A 22,342-nucleotide genomic window follows, 5' to 3' on the forward strand; every position below is an offset into this window, starting at 1 on the left:
ACAGGAGGCTGAAGGGAGTGCAGGATGAAGTGTACATTCGGTGGGAGTAAGGGGCGGGGCTGCCCAGTGCTCAGAGAGCTGGAGCCATTGAAGGTGGAGCAATTCTAAGGGAAGCCAGGAGAGAGAGAGAGACAGAGAGAAAGAAGTGGGGGCTGGGGGGGGCAGGGAATGAGGGGTGGAAAAGCTGCCCGGGGCAAAAGAATAGAAAATAGTAGGATGAACTTTTCATTTAGAGCAGTGATTAAATCCCAGATGGGCTTCCCCCAGGTGGAGCCCAGGCCCAAAGGATGGAGAATTGTAGCCTTCTGAGAGGGGGTTGGGTCTGCTGACAGCTCTTCTATTGCCCTGAGTATAGGGGTCGGGGGGCAGGTCAGAGGCAGGAACTGTCCACCTGGAGGTCTTGAAGGTGCCACAGTTTGAGCAACAGGCTCTCTTCCTCTCCCTCCCTTTGCCCACAAGCAGCTTTGAGCTGAGATCCAGAGAACCCATTTGGTTCTGATGTGGATGGCAAAGAGGTCTCTTAGAAATCCCCTTCATTTTGCCAGCAAACTGAAGGTGTTCCTGCCACCTTTAAGTAAGGCAATTTCAATAAAACAAAGACAAACCAACTAAGGGAGTTGGTTAATCAGGACTCTCCTTGAACTCTACTTCTTAGAAAAAGTCTAAGCAATTTTTTTAAGCTAATATAAAGTGTTGTTAAAAAAAAAGTATACCTGATTTTCAGGTTGCGCTCTGGGGTCAGTAAAAATTCAATACAGTCTACTCTTAGATGAATATGACTCCAGGCACATAAAACTCAATCTGCTGAGATTAAATTACGTTTATTATCATCAACAGACATGTACTGAGTGTATCCTAGGTGCTAGAAAGGACACAGAGACTTAGATGACCTGTTTCTTATTTTAATGGCCTTACAATCTAATGGGGGAGGCCGAGTGTATGTATTAGCATCACATATTTCCCTTTCCCACTCTCCAAGGCAACTATTTCACATCTCTTCCCCTTTCTTCAAATGTCCCAAACTTGCCATCCCCTCCCCTCAGCTGATGACTTGCATCCCCTTAGCTGATGATGCTTCTTATTTCACTCTGAGCATAGATACAATTAGAAGAAAACAACCCCATCTTCCCCCACCAATCCTCCCTGCTTCTGCCACCCATAGGTTTCCTAGGCTTCCCCCATCATAAGGAATGGGCTGCCCTCCTTCTGAGAGCCAGTACACATACTGGTAAATCTAAATCAGCACTGGTTGTCAAATTATCTTAATAAGTAACAGGGATGGGAATAAAAATGAGGAAGAGCCAAAATGCTCCACAGCGGTAATATGGAAGATACAAGTCAGAAGGGCTCGAAGGTAAAGCCTAAAATGTAGAGTTAGATTTCACCAATACAGAAATATAAAAAAAAAAATTTTTTTAAGCAGGAAAGAAGAAAAAAAGGCCAAAAAAGGTATGGCTAATGAAACCCACAAAATAAGATGGAAGAATAAGTCAAAACATAGCAGTAATCATAGCAATAAAATGATTAATTTGCTTATTAAAATACAGAGAACTTCAGAGTAGATACTAAAAATTCCAGCTATTTGTTGTTTATAAGAGATAAATCTGAAACATAATGACACAGAAAAGTTGAAATAAAAGGAATAGAAAAATATATACCAGGTATACTGAAATTAAGTATTTCTAATCATTAAAAGACTAATACAAGAGTGAAGAGGTAAGGCTCAGAGTGGGAAAAGAAATTTGCAACCACATAATCAACAAAGAAATTACATCCAGAATATGCAAAAAGCTCCTGTAAATCAATATTTTAAAAGATGCATAACTTAAGAGAAATAGAAGCAAGAATGTACAAGCAAGTCACAAAGGAGAAAACTAAAACAGTGAATCAACATGTGAGGGTGCTCAAGTCCATTAGCATTCAGAGAAATAAAAATTAAAACCAGAGTGAGATACCATTATATATCCACCAGAATGGCTAACATTTATGGATGTATTCTTGGAACAACACTTTGGAAACCAGGTTGATGTGATTGACTAAAATGGAAAGTATGCAAACCTTATAACCTAGCAATTCCGCTCCTATTGGAAAGGCATATTCATGTGCTCCAAGAACCTTGTACAAGACTGTCCCCAGATGCATTATCTGTAATAGCTCCAAATGGAAACAATCCTAATTTCCACCAATACAATACAATGGAACCCAACACAGGAAAGGATAATGAGTAGAATACACACAACATGGATGAATCTCAAAATACCATATTGAGAAAAAGAAGCCAGACACCAAAATGAAAACATACTCTATGGTTCCATTTATATGAAGTTCAAAAACAGGCAAAACTGAACTATGTTAATAAGGAGTACTTACTTAGATGGTAAAAGTATAGTGAGAAAGAAACAGTTTGTATAAGTCAGAATTGTGGCTACCTTGAGGGAATGGGGGTTTGTGATGGAGAAGGGACATGCGTGAGTCTTTGGGGGAGCTGGAAATATTCTATGTCTATTTGAAGAGACTTAGTAAACTATATATTTATGTTTTATACATTTTTCTGTATATTTAATATTTCTTAAAAGTAGGTTATGTTTTTTAAAGATTTATCAGGCAAATACTAAGTACAGGTAAAGTCCCTTTCCTCATCTTCCTTGACCTCTCTCAGTTGACCATTTCTTCTTTCCTGATACATTAAAATACTCAAAGCCTTGTCTTTAGCTTGTTTTCTTTCTCTACACTTTCTTCTTAGATGATGCTCTCATCCATTATCTTGACTTCAAATGCTATCCATATGCTGACAAATTCCAACACTTTTTCTCTAGCCCTGACCTCTCTCCTGAGCTCCAGACCTGTAAATCCAACTGCCTTGTTTACCTTCCTTCATTCTCTTATTCAACAAATATTTATTGAGCCTGTAGTATGTTCTAGGTTCTGCTCTGCATGCTGGGAATCTGGCAGTGATGTAATCAGGCAAAGTCCCTGCCTTTAGGGAACTTCAGTGTTATACAACTCCATTTGGGTATCTAGTGGGCATTTCAAAAGTTACATGATCAGAACAGAACTTCTAATTTCTGGCCCCAGCCAATAAAACTCATTCCTTCTGTAGCCCTTCTCCTCTGTAAATAGTCCTATTCTCTACCCAGTTGTTTAAGTCAAAACTAGGAGTGATTCTTGACCCCCTCATCTTTCACCACCAGCATTCTGCTGGTAGTAGCTGTACAATATATGGAAAATCTAACCACTTCTCAGAATCTCGAGTACGGAAACTCCACTTTTTGGTACTTTTGCAATTATTCTACCACACAGTATACAAGACATCTTCTTATTCCTTTAAACCTCAGATATAGAGGTGAGTTTACCATATTTCTTTATTTTATCATTCTCATGAGTCTAGGCCCCCCTTTTTTTGAGAGAGAGCAAGCAGTGGGGAGGGGCAGAGGGAGAGGGAGAGAGAGAATCTTAAGCAGGTTCCACACTCAGCACGGAGCCCAGTGTGGGGCTCAGTCTCACAACCCTGAGATCATGACCTGAGCTAAAATCAAGGGTCAGACCAACTGAGCCATCCAGGTGCCCAGAGTTTAGGCCCCTTTTATTTTTGTTTTTCCCCATTCAGTCCTGATCTCCACAATTTGCGAATTTCTCTGGGACATATATTCAGGGAGTCTGGTTCAGAAAGTATCACGCACTTGATATGACTAAATGCCACCAGATTGTACCCTAGAAGGGTGAGCAATAGTATTCCATTGTGCTCATTCCCTACTTCTTAGGATTCTTAGGCATTTGTAGGGGATGTTGCAATGCACCACCAGTTCCTTCTTCAGGACCCAGGCACTCACTTCCTCAGCTGTCTGGAGGATTGGCTACCTAGGGCTCATCACATTGTCCCTCCCAAGGTACTGACCTGGCAGAAGGGAGCCTGCCTCAACCAAGGTCGTACCCTGGGGAAGGGGAATCCACAGGCAGCCCAACCTATGATGGTTACCTTCAGCTCCACATACATATTGCCATAAACATTATTGTATATGTCCATTTGTGGACTTTTTCTAGAAATGTTCTGTGATGTGTCTACCTAGAATACTTAATTTCAGTAAGTTTTGCCCAGTTGCTTTCTAGGAGGTGTGTACTGACTTAATCTCCAGCAGCCAGGCTCCCACCTCCACACAACACTTATCACCATCCACCTTTCTCCACATATGGCATTAAGAAAAACTTGCAAAAATAAATAAGGATTGAAAGAAAAATCAGATTCCTGGTCAACCTCCAATTTACCAAAATACCCCCAAAGTTTATGCTTTGCTGTTTTTGTTAGGGGCGAAAAAAAAAAATCATTGAAACAGAGAATTACCAATATAGATCCTACTACAAAGAATTCAAATAACCATAAAATACTCATAAATCTGATTTTTCCACTTAGGTAATGTATATTGCTTCTTTAACATGTAAAACTTTTAAGAAGAGCTTGAGCCTGGTACATATATTTATACAATTTATCACTGACATGAACAGTGTAATTGCTAAGGAATAATTTTCTCTAGAAAATGTTTGCCGATGTGATGTATGTAGATTTTACTGGGCACAGAGGGAAAAATGAACAGTCCACCAATTTTCAGTTGTCCTAATGGAAAAGATGAGAATACTCGAATTATGCTTAATTCTCCAGTCACTTATTTGGGGGTTTGAAATCTTCGTGAGACTTGCATTCAGAGGAAGTAGCAAATAAATTGTCATGTTTTCATGGAAGAGGGGCAGTGTGGAGAGACCCTGAAAATAAGCAATTCATTTATACAGGGGAAAATTTACAGACCACTGAAAGTTGATGTCTATTGTGTTCTGGACCACAAGTAAGATAGCTAATTGGTTTGGCTTTGGCTTTGGTTTCGGTTTGGGCTTTGTTGGCTGTTTCTTTTCAGCAGTTATGCTCTCTGGGTTTCTTCCCCCTTAAGTTTGGCTCACTGATTTACAAACAAACAAATATTCTTGTTTAAAATGAAAATGCAATGAAATGTGTCCCAAGCTTTTTCTGTAAATTGACTTACTCTAGCAAAGCAATTAAGTAGACGTTTATCAAAGTCATCTGTCACTCGGCCTCCATATTGAACTTCTCCAATCATGTACCGAACAGTACTCCATGATACACCCTTTATTAAAAATACAAAAGATTATTCATTGTCAATCCAAACAAGAAACTCTGAACATTTCAGGTCTTTCCCTGGAGAAAACGTCTCAAAAAGGAAGCACAAACTAGATCACATTTAAAATGACTCATAATCTTCTCTTAGTAGCTCTTTTGCTATTACATGACTGAAACTGCCAGGGTTTGGTCACCAAAGAAAAATCTACAATACTAAATATCAAGTGAATATATTACTCACTGATCATTTAAAGTGTGGGGGGAAGACTATTTTTTTCACTCTGTGGATGTAATCATCTATAACACTCATTATAGTAATGCCAAGCTGTTAGAAAAAAGTCATGTTTAGTGAAGAAAGTGGGAAAAAATCAAGTAATCAATGGTTTAATATGCTTTCTTAGTTGTATATTTTCTGAATCAGTATGAGAACAACCAGAAAATTATTCATTCACAGCATTTTTCTACAATGCAATCCTTTGCTGTCTCATTCTGTGAGCTATAACTAAATCAAAGTATTTATTAATTTCCATAGCAATCTTATCCTAGCAATACATTACAGATATTAATAGTTTTTTGTTTTTTTTTTTTTACTCAATACATTTGGGGTAGGAAAAGTAAGAATGCTTGATTTTTTTTTAATTTACTTTCTCTTGGCTAAATTTTGATTCATCAGCTCTACTGCCTTTCAAAACATCTATTTCAAGGTTAACTATTATTTGTATATACAAAATGATAAATAATAACAGAGTATGAACCCATAAAATGTAATTTTTCATCAAGCTGTCATACTCAATTTAATATCCCTTTGTAACTTCAAGGAAAAATAATGGTTTCTAGATCCTCCAGCGGCCCACATAAAAATTCATCATGGCTTACCATCACCATACTGATACTCCAGTATCTATAATTAGCTTCAAGATCTACTATGAGAAAGAAGAGAAGGGGAGACAGTAGGAAACCAGAATTTACTGAGTTCTTATTGTGCACCATATACTGTGCTTTCACAAATGCAATTTCACTTATTCTTTACAGAAACCAAGACCGCTTTGTAGATGAGGAAACAGGCTCTAAGAGGCTCATGAACTTGCTCTAGATCATAGAGAAAACGGATTTCCAACCCTTTTTAACACATGTGGAGGGACAACTGGCTTGTGTTCTTAGGTCTGTGACCTGGAGGAAGTCCTTTATTCTCTTTTGTCCATTACCTCACCAGTAAAACGGGGATAACAGTAATGCCCTCTGTGCCGACCTCACAGAATTGGGAAGTTTCAAGTGAGATCCTTCATGCATGAGCACTTTGAGAACTGTGAAATGCTGGACAATGATCAGTGACTATTATTAGAAATTATTGCCATCTATTTGTGTAAGTTTAAACATCTGTTAAGATGTGACTAAACCTGAGAAAGAACTCTTGTGTGGGCTAAGATAACATTTTCACTTCTGAAGAGGCATCAATGAGATGCTGGAAGAAAAGTCTGATTTAAGGTGTACATTCTCTTGAAGTGCACTGGGGGCAGTTAGGTGGGATATGAGGAAGGTTGTGGAGTTTCTGCACACAATGAGTTGCATCATTTGTGGTCTGTCTCTGCTGTATGTGCCCAGGACAGAGACGAGAGGGGGCAACACAAATCTGAGATTAGGGTCCAAACGCACTCCTAGGGGCAGTAGGGGAGTGAGGGGAAATGGCTGGACCAGTGAACAATGGATTAGAATGAGCAGTCCCTTTTCGGGGAGGTAGGGGGAACCTCAGGGGGTTCAACTGTGTATTATAGACTGAAAATGTCTGTAGAACCTTGATTTGAGGAAAGCAATAAAAATGGGAAAAAAATAACAATTTCACTCACTTTTTTAATATCACATTCATCAAGGTGATTCTGAATGAACTGGACACTGGCTGCAAAGTCAGCAGAATTGAATTCATAGGGAATATTCCATCCTAAGGGACCAAATTTGCGTCGCTCCTTAACAACACCAAGAAAAAAAGTAAGATTTTAAAATTGAATGCAGCTGATTTCTCTTATTATTATTAAAACATAAAATACAGGGCGCCTGGGTGGCTCAGTTGTTAAGCATCTGCCTTCGGCTCAGGTCATGATCCCAGGGTCCTGGGATCGAGTCCCACATCGGGCTCCCCGCTCAGCGGGAAGCCTGCTTCTCCCTCTCCCACTCCCCCTGCTGTGTTCCTGCTCTCACTGTCTCTCTCTGTCAAATAGATAAATAAAATCTTAAAAAAAAAATAAATAAAACATAAAATACAGGAAAAGTAAGGCATGATATAGAGATAAGTTGATGTCATAAAAGAACAGTATACAATTTTTGATATATTAACCACTAGAAATACTATTTCATGACTCTATGGCCAGATGGTTTACAAGAATATATCCTCAGGTGCCTAGGTGGCTCAGTCGGTTAAGTGTCTGCCTTCTGCTCAGGTTATGATCCCAAGGTCCTGGGATCGAGTCTGAGTCCTGCATTGGGCTCCCTGCTCATCAGGGAGTCTGCTTCTCCCTCTACCCTCCCACCCCCCGCTGATGTGCACATGTGCATGCTTTCTCTATCCTGCAAAAATAAATAAATAAAAATCTTAAAAAAAAAAAACAACAAATCCTCAAATATTTGCCAAATTGGAGTTCTTGGGCTTTAAAAAAAAGTCTAGGTTTCCATTGCCAATTCAAAAAAACGCAGTAGGTGCTCAATAAATGTCTGTTAAAAGAATTCATTTATACTAAATTGGACTCTTAAACATTTCAAATGTTAAATGTAAGGGTTTAAATTTTTGTTTTTCCAGTTGAATAACTTAAGAACTCAAGAGCATTTAGACCCCCTGCTAGTTTCACTTTGTAATCTTGCAATTTCAGACTTAGAAAACCCCAAATCTCTATGGTGAAACATGACACATCCTTCTTAAAACTTTCACATTGCCCTCATTTGTTCTCTCCTATGAAACAGTAGCTGTTTTGAATTGCCAAATTGCCCATAAGCAATCCAAAGGGGCTCATATCAAATGATTCAGTTGCCTCAATATTCTGGAGACCATGTTAGAACCGGTACTTCCAGGCTCTGATCACCTAGCAAACCACATAGATTAACTCAAATATCACTATACAATCAGCTTTCTCTGCCTTGGTGCACAACCAATCTCTAAGGGAGGCCCAATTATTTATTTGGGTTAGCTCCTAGCCCTTTGACCCTAGTCGTTGAGGTGAGAATTCATGGGGAGAATAGAATCCCAAAACATCTATAGAAAGGTATAATTCTACTTCTCTACCTCTAAATATATACTAACTTTTCTTTCTCTCTTCTGCCTTTCCACACACACTCACATGCTATTTTCACAAGTCATTCCAATACTTCTTACTACAGCTGCTCCATGCTTTAGATCCTAATTAATACCACCATTTAAGGAATCTAAATGAATTTTAGTTTAGACAAATTCACAGACGGGTCAGAGAAAAAAATTCAGAAAGCAAGAAGGTTTAATTACTGATTTTCAGAATGTGCTTTTAAAATATTAAGTAAACCATGAAAATTAATTTGGGTAATTTGGGTCCAGATGTCCTGACCCTGGGAGATCAGACTGTTAAATAAAAATTCAACCAAGTAAATCTTAAAGATCTCCATGGCTTTATTGAACGATTGATGAATCAGGCAGCATCCACTTAGATAGGAAGGAGCCCCAAAGAGCTACAGAAAAGGAAAGGTTTTTAAGGGCAGAGAGAGGATGGCACAAGGAAGTCATAAATAAGGAAAAGGATTATTTTGGGCAAAGTCACCTTCCTTTGGGGGAGAAAAGGGGTCTATTAAGGGATTACCTCACTAGTGCTGACCAGGAAATTCCAGACTAACCAGTTAAAATTACATTCGAGAGAAGGTTGAAATTGCAGTTAGATTACATATTGGTTTCAGTTTGGCGATGTGGGCTTAGCACAAGTAACTCCATTTTGGGTCTGTTGTCTCCTTTTTAACAAGACTGAGGGCAAACAAACAACTCTTAAAAATGTAAACTACCGAATCTTGGAGCAAGATGGCGGAGGAGTAGGAGACCTGGATTTCGTCTGGTTCCAGGAATTCAGCTGGATAGGGATCAAACCATTCTGAACACCTACGAACTCAACAGGAGATCGAAGAAAAGAATATCAACAACTCTCTGAACAGAAAAGCGACCACTTTCTGGAAGGTAGGATGTGCAGAGAAGTGAATCCGAAGTGATATTTGGGAGGATAGATGGCGGGGGAGGGGGCCTTTGGCAGCCACTTCTGGCAAGTGATAGAGCTGTGGAGCACAAAATTGTAACTTTCAGAAGTTGGCTCTGCTGAGGGATGTTGCTCCAGTGGCTAAGTCGGGGGTGGAACCCTCTCTGGGATGGTGTGGTCTCAGGACCCTCGGGGTCAGAGAAAGACCGGGGGTGCCTGAGTGCGGCAGAGCTCCCAGGTATCTGAGCAGGGCAGCTGGTTGCAGAGACGGAGCTGAGGCATGGGCTCTCAGCTCGGGTTTGCCATAAATCATGATCCATGGCACAGTTGGGCCACTGCCCCTCCAGCAGGGACCCAACAAGCGGCAGATCCGGGGAGACTCCCCTTCCTCCCCCGGGAGGAGTAGCGCGGGAGCGCACCGCAGGGATCTGCTGGGTTTGGAGACTCCACACTGAGTCGGGTGCCAGAGATAGAAATGCTCGGTCACAGGCCAGGTGGGCACGGAGTGCGGCCAGAGACCGGGGAGATGGGAGTGACTGCTTTTCTCTGGGGGTGCACTGAGGAGCGGGGCCCCGAGTTCTCGGCTGCTCTGGGCAGAGATTGGGAGGCCACCATTTTCACCGTGGTCCTCCAAAGCTGTACGGAAAGCTTGCAGGGAACAAAAGCTCCCGAGAGCAAACCCGAGCAGATTACTGAACCGGGTCGGCAAGGGCAGGGCAATTCCGCCTCCGGCAAAGACATTTAGGAACCATGGCAACAGGCCCCTCCCCCAGAAGATCAGCAAGAGCAGCCAGCCAAGACTAAGTTTATCGGTCAATGAGAACGGCAGAACTCCAGAGGTAGGGGAATACTGCACATAGAATTCATGGCTTTTTTACCGTGATTCTTTAGTCTTTCAAAGTTAATTTTTTTTAACTGTCTTTTTTTTAATTTTTCTTTTCCCTTTTTTCAGCCAACATCTTATCAATCCCTTTTTTAAAAAAAATTTTATTTTTCATTTTTAGAGTCATATTCTATCCCTTCATAGAAGTTACCCTTATTTTTGGCATATATATATATATATATATATATATATAGTTCTCTCTTTAAAATTTTGGGATACAGTTTCTTCTAACAGATCAAAATATACCTAAATCTCTAGTGTATGGCTTTGTTCTAGTCTCCTGCCTGATCACATTCTCTCCTTTATTTTTCTTTTTTTTTAAATCCTCTTCTTTCTTTTTTCAAACAACTTCTTATCTTATCAATTCCTTTTATAAAATTTTTAAAAATTTTCATCTTTACATTCATATTCCGTCCCTTCATCGTATTAACCCTTATTTTTGTACATACATAAGTTTTTCTTTCTTTAAAATTTTGGGAGGCACTTTCTTCTAACAGACCAAAATACACCCAAAATCTAGTGTGTGGCACCGATCTATGTACCAGCCTGATCATATTTGATCATATTCTGTTTTTTTTTTTTTTGTTTTGGTTTGTTCTGTTTTTGTTTGTTTTTATCTTTTTCTTTTTCTTTCCCTTTCTTTTCCCCCGGTTTCAGGTCTTTGCTGATTTGTTTAGAGTATATTTTCTGGGGTCATTGTTACTCTGTTAGCATTTTGTTCTCTCACTCATCTATTCTCCTCTGGAAAAAATGACAAGATGGAAAAAATCACCTCAACAAAAAGAACAAGAGGCAGTACCAACTCTCAGGGACCCACTCAGTATGGACATTTGTACGATGTCAGAACTAGAGTTCAGAACGATGATTTAAAAGATACTAGCTGGTGAAGGGGAGTAAGTCAGAGGGGGAGACGAACCATGAGAGATGATGGACTCTGAAAAACAAACTGAGGGTTCTAGAGGGGAGGAGGGTAGGGGGATGGGTTAGCCTGGTGATGGGTATTGAGGAGGGCACGTTCTGCATGGAGCACTGGGTGTTATGAACAAACAATGAATCATGGAACACTGCATCAAAAACTAATGATGTAATTTATGGTGATTAACATAACAATAAAAAAATTAAAAAAATAAAAAAAAATAAAAAAAGATACTAGCTGGGCTTGAAAAAAACATGGAAGTTATTAGAGAAACCCTTTCGGGAGAAATAAAAGAACTAAAATCTAACCAAGTTGAAATCAAAAAGGCTATTAATGAGGTGCAATCAAAAATGGGGGCGCTAACTGCTAGGATAAATAAGGCAGAAGCAAGAATTAGTGCTATAGTCAGGAAACGTCAGATGTTGGCGGGGATGTGGAGAAAGGGGAACCCTCCTACCTGTTGGTGGGAATCCAAGCTGGTGCAATCCCTCTGGAAAACAGTATGGAGGTTCCTCAAACAGTTGAAAATAGAGCTACCATACGATCCAGCAATTGCACTACTGGGTATTTACCACAAAGATACAAATGTAGGGATCCGAAAGGGTACATGCACCCCAATGTTTATAGCAGCAATATCCACAATAGCCAAACTGTGGAAAGAGCCAAGATGTCCATGGACAGATGAATGGATAAAGAAGAAGTGGTATATATACACAATGGAATATTATGCAGCCATCAAAAGGAATGAGATCTTGCCATTTGCAACCACATGGATGGAACTGGAGGGTGTTATGCTGAGTGAAATAAGTCAATCAGAGAAAGACATGTATCCTATGACCTCACTGACATGAGGAATTCTTAATCTCAGGAACAAACTGAGGGTTGCTGGAGTGGTCGGGGTTGGGAGGGATGGGGTGGCTGGGTGATAGACATTGGGTAGGGTATGTGCTATGGTGAGCACTGTGAATTGTGCAAGACTGTTGAATCACAGATCTGTACTTCTGAAACAAATAATGCAACATATGTTAAGAAAAAAGAAAAAGAAGAAGATAGCAGGAGGGGAAGAATGAAGGGGAGTAAGTCAGAGGGGGAGACGAACCAGGAGAGATGATGGACTCTGAAAAACAAACTGAGGGTTCTAGAGGGGAAGGGGGTAGGGCGATGGGTTAGCCTGGTGATGGGTATTAAAGAGGGCACATTCTGCATGGAGCACTGGGTGTTATGCACAAACAATGAATCATGGAACACTACATCAAAAACTAATGATGTAATATGTGGTGATTAACATAACAATAAAAAAATTAAAAAAAAAAGAATTAGTGCTATAGAAGACCAAATGATGGAAAATAAAGAAGCTGAGAAAAAGAGAGATTAACAACTACTGGATCACGAGGGCAGAATTCGAGAGATAAACAATACCATAAGATGAAACAACATTAGAATAATGGGGGTCCCAGAAGAAGAAGAAAGAGAGAGAGGGAAGAAGGCATATTGGAGCAACTTATAGCAGAGAACTTCCTAATTTGGGGAAGGAAACAGGCATCAAAATCCAGGAGGCACAGAGAACCCCTCTCAAAATCAATAAAAATAGGTCAACACCCCAACATCTAATAGTAAAACTTAGGAGTCTCAGAGACAAAGAGAAAATCCTGAAAGCAGCTCGGGAGAAGACATATGTAACCTACAATGGTAGAAACATTAGATTAGCAGCAGACCTATGCACAGAGACCTGGCAGGCCAGAAAGGACTGGCATGATATATTCAGAGCACTAAATGAGAAAAATATGCAGCCAAGAATACTATATCCAGCTAGGCTATCACTGAAAATAGAAGGAGAGATAAAAAGCTTCCAGGACAAACAAAAACTAAAGGAATTTGCAAACACAAAACCAGCCCTACAGGAAATATTAAAAGGGGTCCTCTAAGCAAAAAGACAGCCTAAAAGCAACATAGACCAGAAAGGAACACAGACAATATACACTAACAGTCACCTGACAGGTAATACAATGGCACTAAATTCATATCTTTCAATAGTTACCCTGAATGTAAATGGGCTAAATGCCCCAATCAAAAGACACAGGCTATCAGATTGGATTAAAAAACAAGACCCATCAATATGCTGTCTGCAAGAGACTCATTTCAGACCCAAAGACACCCCCAGATTGAAAGTGAGGGGGTGGAAAACAATTTACCATGCTAATGGTCACCAAAAGAAAGCTAGGGTGTCAATCCTTATATCAGACAAATTAGATTTTAAACCAAAGACTATAATAAGAGATGAGGAAGGACACTATATCCTACTTAAAGGGTCTATCCAACAAGAAGATCTAACAATTGTAAATATCTATGCCCCTAACATGGGAACAGCCAATTATATGAGGCAATTAATAGCAAAAGCAAAGAAACACATTGACAACAATACAATAATAGTGGGGGACTTTAACACCCCCCTGACTGAAATGGACAGATCATCTAAGCAAAAGATAAACAAGGAAATAAAGGTTTTAAATCAGACACTGGACCAAATGGACTTCACAGATATATTCAGAACATTCCATCCTAAAGCAACAGAATACACATTCTTCTCTAGTGTCCATAGAACATTCTCCAGAATAGATCACATCCTAGGTCACAAATCAGGTCTCAACCAGTACCAAAAGAGTGGGATCACGCCCTGCATATTTTCAGACCACAATGTTTGTAACTAGAACTCAATCACAAGAGGAGAGTTGGAAAGAACTCAAATACATGGAGGCTAAAGAGCATCCTACTAAAGAATGAATGGGTCAACCAGGAAATTAAAGAAGAATTAAACAAATTCATGGAAACCAATGAAAATGAAAACACAACTGTTCAAAATCTTTGGAATACAGCAAAGGCAGTCCTAAGAAGAAAGTATATAGCAATACAAGCCTTTCCAAAGAAACAAGAAAGGTCTCAAATACACAACCTAACCCTACACCTAAAGGAGCTGGAGAAAGAACAGCAAATAAAGCCTAAACCCAGCAGAAGAGAAATAATAAAGATCAGAGCAGAAATCAATGAAATAGAAACCAAAAGAACAGTAGAACAGATCAACGAAACTAGGAGCTGGTTCTTTGAAAGAATTAACAAGATTGATAAACCCCTGGCCAGACTTATCAAAAAGAAAAGAGAAATGACCCAAATCAACAAAATCATGAATGAAAGAGGAGAGATCCCAACCAACACCAAAGAAATACAAACAATTATAAGAACATATTATGAGCAACTCTCTGCCAGCAAATTAGATCACCTGGAAGAAATGGGTGCATTCCTAGAGATGTATCAACTACCAAAACTGAACCAAGAAGAAATAGAGAACCTGAACAAACCTATAACCACTAAGGAAATTGAAGCAGTCATCAAAAATCTCCCAAGAAACAAAAGCCCAGGGCCAGATGGCTTCCCAGGGGAATTCTACCAAACACTTCAAGAAGAATTAATACCTATTCTTCTGAAACTGTTCCAAAAAATAGAAATGGAAGGAAAACTTCCAAATTCATTTTATGAGGCCACCATTACCTTGATCCCAAAACCAAAGACCCCATCAAAAAGGAGAATTACAGAACAATATCCTTGATGAACATGGATGCAAAAATTCTCACAAAATACTATCCACTAGGATCCAACAGTACATTAAAAGGATTATTCACCATGACCAAGTGGGATTTACCCCTGGGCTGCAAGGTTGGTTCAACATCCGCAAATCAATCAACGTGATACAATACCTTAACAAAAGAAAGAACAAGAATCATATGATCCTCTCAATAGATGCAAGAAAAGCATTTGACAAAGTACAACATCCTTTCTTGATCAAAACTCTTCAGGGTATAGGGATAGAGGGTACCTACCTCAATATCATAAAAACCATCTGTGAAAAACCCACAGTGAATATCATTCTCAATGGGGAAAAACTGAGAGCTTTCCCCCTAAGGTCAGGAACACGGCAGGGATGTCCACTCTCACCACTGCTATTCAACATAGTATTAGAAGTCCTAGCCACAGCAATCAGACAACAAAAAGAAATCAAAGCCATCCAAATCGACAAAGAAGTCAAACTCTCACTCTTTGCAGATGATATGATACTTTATGTGGAAAACCCAAAAGACTCCACCCCAAAACTGCTAGAACTCATACAGGAATTCAGTCAAGTGGCAGTATATAAAATCAATGCACAGAAATCAGTGGCATTCCTATACACCAACAAGACAGAAGAAAGAGTAATTAAGGAGTCAATCCCATTTACAATGGCACCCAAAACCATAAGATACCTAGGAATAAATCTAACCAAAGAGGCAAAGGATCTGTACTCAGAAAACTAGAAAATACTCATGAAAGAAATTGAGGAAGACACAAAGAAATGGAAAAACGTTCCATGTTCATGGATTGGAAGAACAAATATTGTGAAGATGTCAATGCTACCTAAAGCAATCTACACATTCAATAGAATCCCCATCAAAATACCATCCGCTTTTTCCAAAGAAATGGAGCAAATAATCCTAAAATTTGTATGGAACCAGAAAAGACCCTGAATAGCCAAAGGAATGTTGAAAAAGAAAAGCAAAGATGGTGGCATCACAATTCCAGACTTCCAGCTCTATTACAAAGCTGTCATCATCAAGACAGAATGGTACTGGCACAAAAACAGACACATAGATCAATGGAACAGAATAGAAAGCCCAGAAATGAACCCTCAACTCTATGGTCAACTAATCTTCGGCAAAGCAGGAAAGAATGTCCAATGGAAAAAAGACAGTCTCTTCAACAAATGGTGTTGGGAAAATTGGACAGCCACATGCAGAAGAATGAAACTGGACCATTTCCTTATACCACACACAAAAATAGACTCAAAATGGTTGAAAGACCTCAATGTGAGACAAGTGTCCATCAAAATCCTAAAGGAGATCACAGGCAGCAACCTCTTTGACCTCAGCCACAGCAACTTCTTCCTAGAAACATCTCCAAAGGCAAGGGAAGCAAGGGCAAAAATGAATATTGGGACTTCAGCAAGATAAAAAGCTTTTGCACAGCAAAAGTAACAGTCAACAAAACCAAAAGACAACCGACAGAATGGGAGAAGATATTTGCAAATGACATATCAGATAAAGGGCTAGTATCTAAAATCTATAAAGAACTTATCAAACTCAACATCCAAAGAACAAATGATCCAATCAAGAAATGGGCAGAAGACATGAACAGACATTTTTCCAAAGAAGACATCCAAATGGCCAACAGACACATGAAAAAGTGCTCAACATCGCTGGGCATCAGGGAAATCCAAATCAAAACCTCAATGAGATACCACCTCACACCAGTCAGAATGGCTAAAATTAACAAGTCAGGAATCGACAGATGTTGGCAGGGATGCAGAGAAAGGGGAACCGTCCTACACTGTTGGTGGGAATGCAAGCTGGTGTGGCCACTCTGGAAAACACTATGGAGGTTCCTCAAAAAGTTGAAAATAGAGCTGCCATACGATGCAGCAATTGCACTACTGCGTATTTACCCCACAGATACAAATGTAGGGATCTGAAGGGGTATATGCACCCCAATGTTTATAGCAGCAATGTCCACAATAGCAAACTGTGGAAAGAGCCAAGATGTCCACTGACAGATGCATGGATAAAGAAGATGTGGTATATATATATATATACAATGGAATATTATGCAGCCACCAAAAGGAATGAGATCTTGCCTTTTACAATGACGTGGATGGAACTGGAGGGTGTTATGCTGAGTGAAATAAGTCAATCAGAGAAAGACATGTATCATATGGCCTCACTGATATGAGGAATTCTTAATCTCAGGAAACAAACTGAGGGTTGCTGGAGTGGTGGGGGGTGGGAGGGATGTGGTGGCTGGGTGATAGACATTGGCGAGGGTATGTGCTAGGTGAATGCTGTGAATTGTGCAAGACTGTTGAATCACAGATCTGTACCTCTGAAACAAATAATACAATATATGAAAAAAAAGAAGATAGCAGGACAGGGAGAATGAAGGGGGGGAATCAGAGGGGGAGACAAACCATGAGAGGCGATGGACTCTGAAAAACAAACTGAGGGTTCTAGAGGGGAGGGGGGTGGGGGGATGGGTTAGCCTGGTGATGGGTATTGAGGAGGGCACGTTCTGCATGGAGCACTGGGTGTTATGAACAAACAATGAATCATGGAACACTGCACCAAAAACTAATGATGTAATATATGGTGATTAACATAACAATAAAAAAATAAAATTAAAAAAAAAAAAAGAAGACATATTAAAAAAAAAAAAAAAAAAGAAAGGACAACAGATTCCTCCTCCCAGGAATTTGAACTTAGAGCTCAAAATTGTTCTCTAGAATTTATCCTAGTTAGAGCTTAAACTAGGGAGACTTAAACTTGGGTGCTATGAAGCACCATCTTCCACCTTGAACACAGAGAAGGTGAGAAGGAGCAGAGGTGCCTCAACAGATGGAGAGACGTGGTATCATCCCCGGTGCATGAGGGAGAAACCTGGCTCTTAAATGTGTCAACTTCTCTTGATGTCTTTCTGCTTCCTGTTCTCAACATTTATGTTGCCATGATGTGTTTCTTTTTTTTTAATTGTTTCATGTTGAAATATTTGGTTCTATAACCAGATTTTGAACCTTAACAGTAGGAAACATGTCTCCCATTTTTGTCTCCCCTTTTGCACCTTTTTTGGGAAAAGGATTATGATTGTATAATAAACACTAGATTGATTGTTGATTATTATCAGAATGATAGGCATTCTCCTCACCCTCTTGGGGGTGATTTCTGAGGCTGAGACAGCAATTCAAAAGAATTTTTTGAGTGGATCCCAGAAACATTAAGGTGAGCCTCCTCCAGGTTATTTTGGAGCAACAGTGAGTTGGGAGACTCTATGGAATATTAACATGAAAATGCATTCAGCTAAACCTCGAGCCTCTGGAATTTCTTCCATCTTGAAGCCTTCAAAAAGAAGAAAGCTAACCACTTATTGGTGAAATGAAAATGTTTTCCCATTTAAAAAAAAAAAGAGAATCAACTCTAAAATAGTTTCACCTATGTTTGACTTAATTTTTGAAATTTACTGTTCAATTAGACAGGAGACTGAATGAAAAATAATTCTTCCTTTCCAATTACTAAAACTGCTTAAATTGGCTCTATGGAAACACTTCCACTTACACGCATTGAGTCATTGCAATTCCATTGCTCCTTAAAATATGAGCTTTAAAAATTGCTATAATGCTGAGATTTGTTTTACTTTATGCTATTTACTATCAAATTTCATTTAAAGCATTTACTTTTTACATTGGTTCACTAAAGTTATAGACTGTTCAGCTTATCTCGGAAAAAAAAGACAAAATCTTGGGGGGGGTGACATCTTTCACAAATTAAGTCATTTCATTTTCTTGCAATTTTTTTTTGGTACTCACTGATCTCTCTAATGACAGGAAAGAAAGAACCCTGAATTATCACCTTGGAATACTATCAGAATAGATTCAAACCATCAATAACTCATTTGGAAGCTCAAAAGCAGGGGGCTTTGCTAGATTTCTAATATTTGGAATACTGAATTTCTTCAGTCCAAATAGTATTTTTGAAACTATGGATGAGTCCTATGTGAGACAATGGAAAAAACATTAAAATCAATGTATTTTCAAGAAGTTTCAATCTAGTTGAGAAAATAAGACTTGGAAACAAGGAAAGGACAATGTGATGGTGACTATAATTAACTGTCAAAACGTAACAAATGATAAGCCTGAAGAAGACATTCAATCAGAGGCTCTGGGAAGAATGAAACTGAAGCTGGTCTTTGAAAAGAAGGGAGAAAAGACTTCCGGGCTTGGTGAAGGCCATGAGCAAAAACAGGAACACCAAGCTCCTGATTCATCTAGCAGGGCGCTGCAGGTAAGTGGTTTTACTGCAGCAGAGAGTGACCTTGGGTGAGTAGCTAGAACTACACGCTCACATGATGATTCAGAGGTGGAACATAGACAGATGTGAATGTCAGGATAAAGAGCTAAAACCTGATACAACAGAAGGGAGTTATTATTCATTATCAAGTTGGAGAGTGGTGATTTTAGGAAGACTAGTCTACTCTTTACTGAATTTGACCAGTATGGTTCCTTCTTTGTATACCAAAGAATCTGCAAAACAGAGAACTGCTAGTGAAATATGGAAAATTTGGAATCCTCCTTTGGATGCTGAAGACAAGTTACTCAACTAGGTCATCATCTTAATGATGTCAAAGCCATTTCCAATTTTATGTTAGATTCTACCTCAGCCCAATGAACCCACCTCCCATAGCCCAACACAGAATCACTTCAGTTGCATCTGTAAAACAAGGCTCTCTTTGGAACATCACATCCTGTTTAATTACTGGAACTAACATAAAATTAAAAATGCAATTCATATTACACAACATAAGGGAAACTTTAAAAGGTAAAAATAATGAACAGAAATAGCCAGAACCCCTGGGAAAAACCATCAAGCAAAATGTAAAAGATCTTTCTTTAAACCTGTATCATATTATTGTAATTATTCTGAAGACATTTAAACTAAGAACTTCATAATCTTGCCTTCCCAAAGCAAGACCTTAATATGCACTATTAAACTTGAAGGCAATATTTGTCAAGGCTCAAACTTGAGAAAGAAAACAAGATATAGGAGAAGAAAACACTTTTTGGAAAGAAAAACTGCTGGCAGTGGAATTCCCTGGATCCTGTTTGATATGGCCATTTTTATTTAATATTTAATTATCTTTAAGGGCCAGGATAAAATATCCAAGTCTACAACTGCTACTGCAAGACCCGAGAGCTCCTAATCAATGACTATCAAAAAACCTCATAGACTTGTGCATAAACCATTAGAAAAGTCCCAAAAAGTACACCTCAATGTTGGCAAGCCAAGGTGATGAGGAGAAAAATTCCAGACCATGGAAAGGACATAAAAATGATGAAGGACTCTTGTCTTAAGGGCAATGGATATTTGGCAGTTATTCTTAATTCCTGTTGTGTATTAGAATCACTTGAAGTTTTTAGAAGGACTGAACACCTCACCTTGCTGCCTCCTCCCAGGGATTCTGGGGCTCAGGCAATGACTGAGAACCATCGTATTAGACATTTACTGGGTCCGATGTACTGTTCAAACAAAGGATGGTACATTGACCATCAAAGGATGGTACACTGACCACCAGAAAATGCTATTCTGACTTTCTGCAGGAGGTATTGGGAGGACACCACAATGTAATTATTGAGTTTCAAAAGACCAAGACTTTGGAGGAAGATACATTTAAAATTAAGATTCTGAAGGATGAATGTAGCCTTGCTCTGAAACCCAGAATGATGCTGCACTGGAATTTCTGGGAAACCAGAGAGAAATGATGTTAAGGCCAGAGGGCAGATCCCACTGAGAGTAATCTCCAAGAGGATGTGGAAATGTCCTCAGGGATTAGTGGCCAAATGGAGCCAAGGCATCTACTAGGATGCTGGGGATGGTGGTGGTCTCCCATGGGGAGGGTAGGAGGGCTGGCTAGCTAGGGCAGAGACATCACCCAATTGCAGTAAGAGTGCTGTTGCTGCAGTAACTTCCTGGCCTCTGTGGATGGTAAGTTCCTGGTGGAGAGGGGAGGGAAGCCCAGGGAAGTCTGGGGCAAGAAGAACTTGGTGCAGAATTGGCTTGTGTATCTCTGCAGGTTCCCAGGGAAGCACCCAGGGCCCGCTTCTACTGGGTAAGTCTGTTCCTATCTCAACCACAAAACAAACCACACCCTTCACTATACCACCCGAGACACTTGTCCTTGACCAGCCAAGTCTACTTCCCCTTCTTATGGGGGGAGGGGGGAGGCTGTTCATTTTGTTCTCTGTAACAATGAGTGAGGTTCACAAAGCACATGATGCCCTTGAGCGGGGATAAGTTGATGGCATGAGGCCAAACCACAATTCAGTAAGCGAACTACATGGGGGTCACACAGCTCTCACATTTGACCTCTATTTCACTATCAGGTTCTGTATCCTGAGGGGTGATGGACTCCAGCATGAACTCCTCCCCAGGCCTGAGGCTTCAGATTATGTGACATGAACCAATTCCCTGTTCTTTTTGTCCATCTCTGCAAGGACAAATGCATATACCTCATATTTGTATAGAGCAAGCAATATCTAGGTTAAATTTGGAGGAATTGATCAATCAGCTAACAAATCAAGTGTTTGGCTAGTATGTCCAACACTAGAGAAATCTAAGTCACAATCAATCCAACCCAGAATTGTCCTTCTAGTAATGGCTGCACTTTAAACTTTAATACACACATGAGTCACTTGGGCATCTTATTACAATGCAGATTCTGATTCAGCAGGTCTGAAGTGGGGCCTGAGACACAGTTCTTACAAGCTCCCGGGCCATGTAGAAGCTGCTGGCCCAGGACCACAGGCCCCTCAAGAATGCTGCATTTTCCTTTCAAGCCAGCTCTATCCTAACAAGTAAAAGAAAATATTTAGGCACTATCACAGTAAATATTTCTGCTAATGATGGAAACAGGACAGAGGAAGCCATGCTTGAATTATCTATGCTCCCTGGGTAGTCATAGAACTTAATAACAGGGTTTTAGAAATGCGAAAAACTTGAAGGCTCACCTCCTTCTGCCTCTAAATACACAGATGGGGAAACAGAGGTCCCAAGAGGGACATAACTTGACGATCCTCACACAGCTAATTGATTTCATGGCGAGTCTAATGTCCCAGCCTCCTGGTCCTCAATGAGGTGCTCTTTCCAGCACACTATGACTGGATTTAACCTCCTAGACATTCAATCTCCTAGCTTCATGGCCCTAGCAATGGAGACTTCTCCTGTTTGAACCCAAATACACGTCCTGTCAAGTGTAAGCACACCTTAGCCCCATGACTGGCCCATGGTCCTGTTGTCCTTCTGTGTAGCACTTGGATAATGGCCACAAAAACACAGCTTGCTGCACTGACCATATGGAAAATACCCCAATCATCTCCCCATGATAAACCCAGTGGAAGAGTTGAATCATCACTACTGGGAACAGAATCATAAAATATTATTATTTGTGAATTGGGAATTAAATAACAGAGTTAAAGTAATATTTGTATTAGAGTATGATAAGGCCTAGCAAAGCAAACAATTCCCAGATAAGAATGTATGAAATAGGCTTCAGTGACTCGAAAGCTATAATTTACAATCCAAAGGCCACAATCGGACTTAGTA

The 22,342-nt window shown here is 39.8% G+C and overlaps 1 protein-coding gene across 1 annotated transcript in view; it reads right to left on the minus strand.

The window, feature by feature from the left end:
* DNAH8 (dynein axonemal heavy chain 8) overlaps nt 1–22,342 on the minus strand; it is a 395,922-nt gene that overhangs the window by 52,784 nt on the left and 320,796 nt on the right. The window contains exons 85-86 of the mRNA XM_088024365.1: nt 6,970–7,086; nt 5,031–5,132 (exon numbers count right to left, since the gene is read on the minus strand). Coding sequence (XP_087880491.1) covers nt 5,031–5,132; nt 6,970–7,086 — 219 coding nt within the window. The remainder of the gene's footprint in view (nt 1–5,030; nt 5,133–6,969; nt 7,087–22,342) is intronic.

The sequence above is a fragment of the Eumetopias jubatus genome, unplaced genomic scaffold (assembly GCF_037043125.1).
Source record: "Eumetopias jubatus isolate StellerSeaLion01/CBP00866 unplaced genomic scaffold, mEumJub1_p1.0 scaffold_6, whole genome shotgun sequence".
NCBI classification, from domain to species: Eukaryota; Metazoa; Chordata; class Mammalia; order Carnivora; family Otariidae; genus Eumetopias; species Eumetopias jubatus.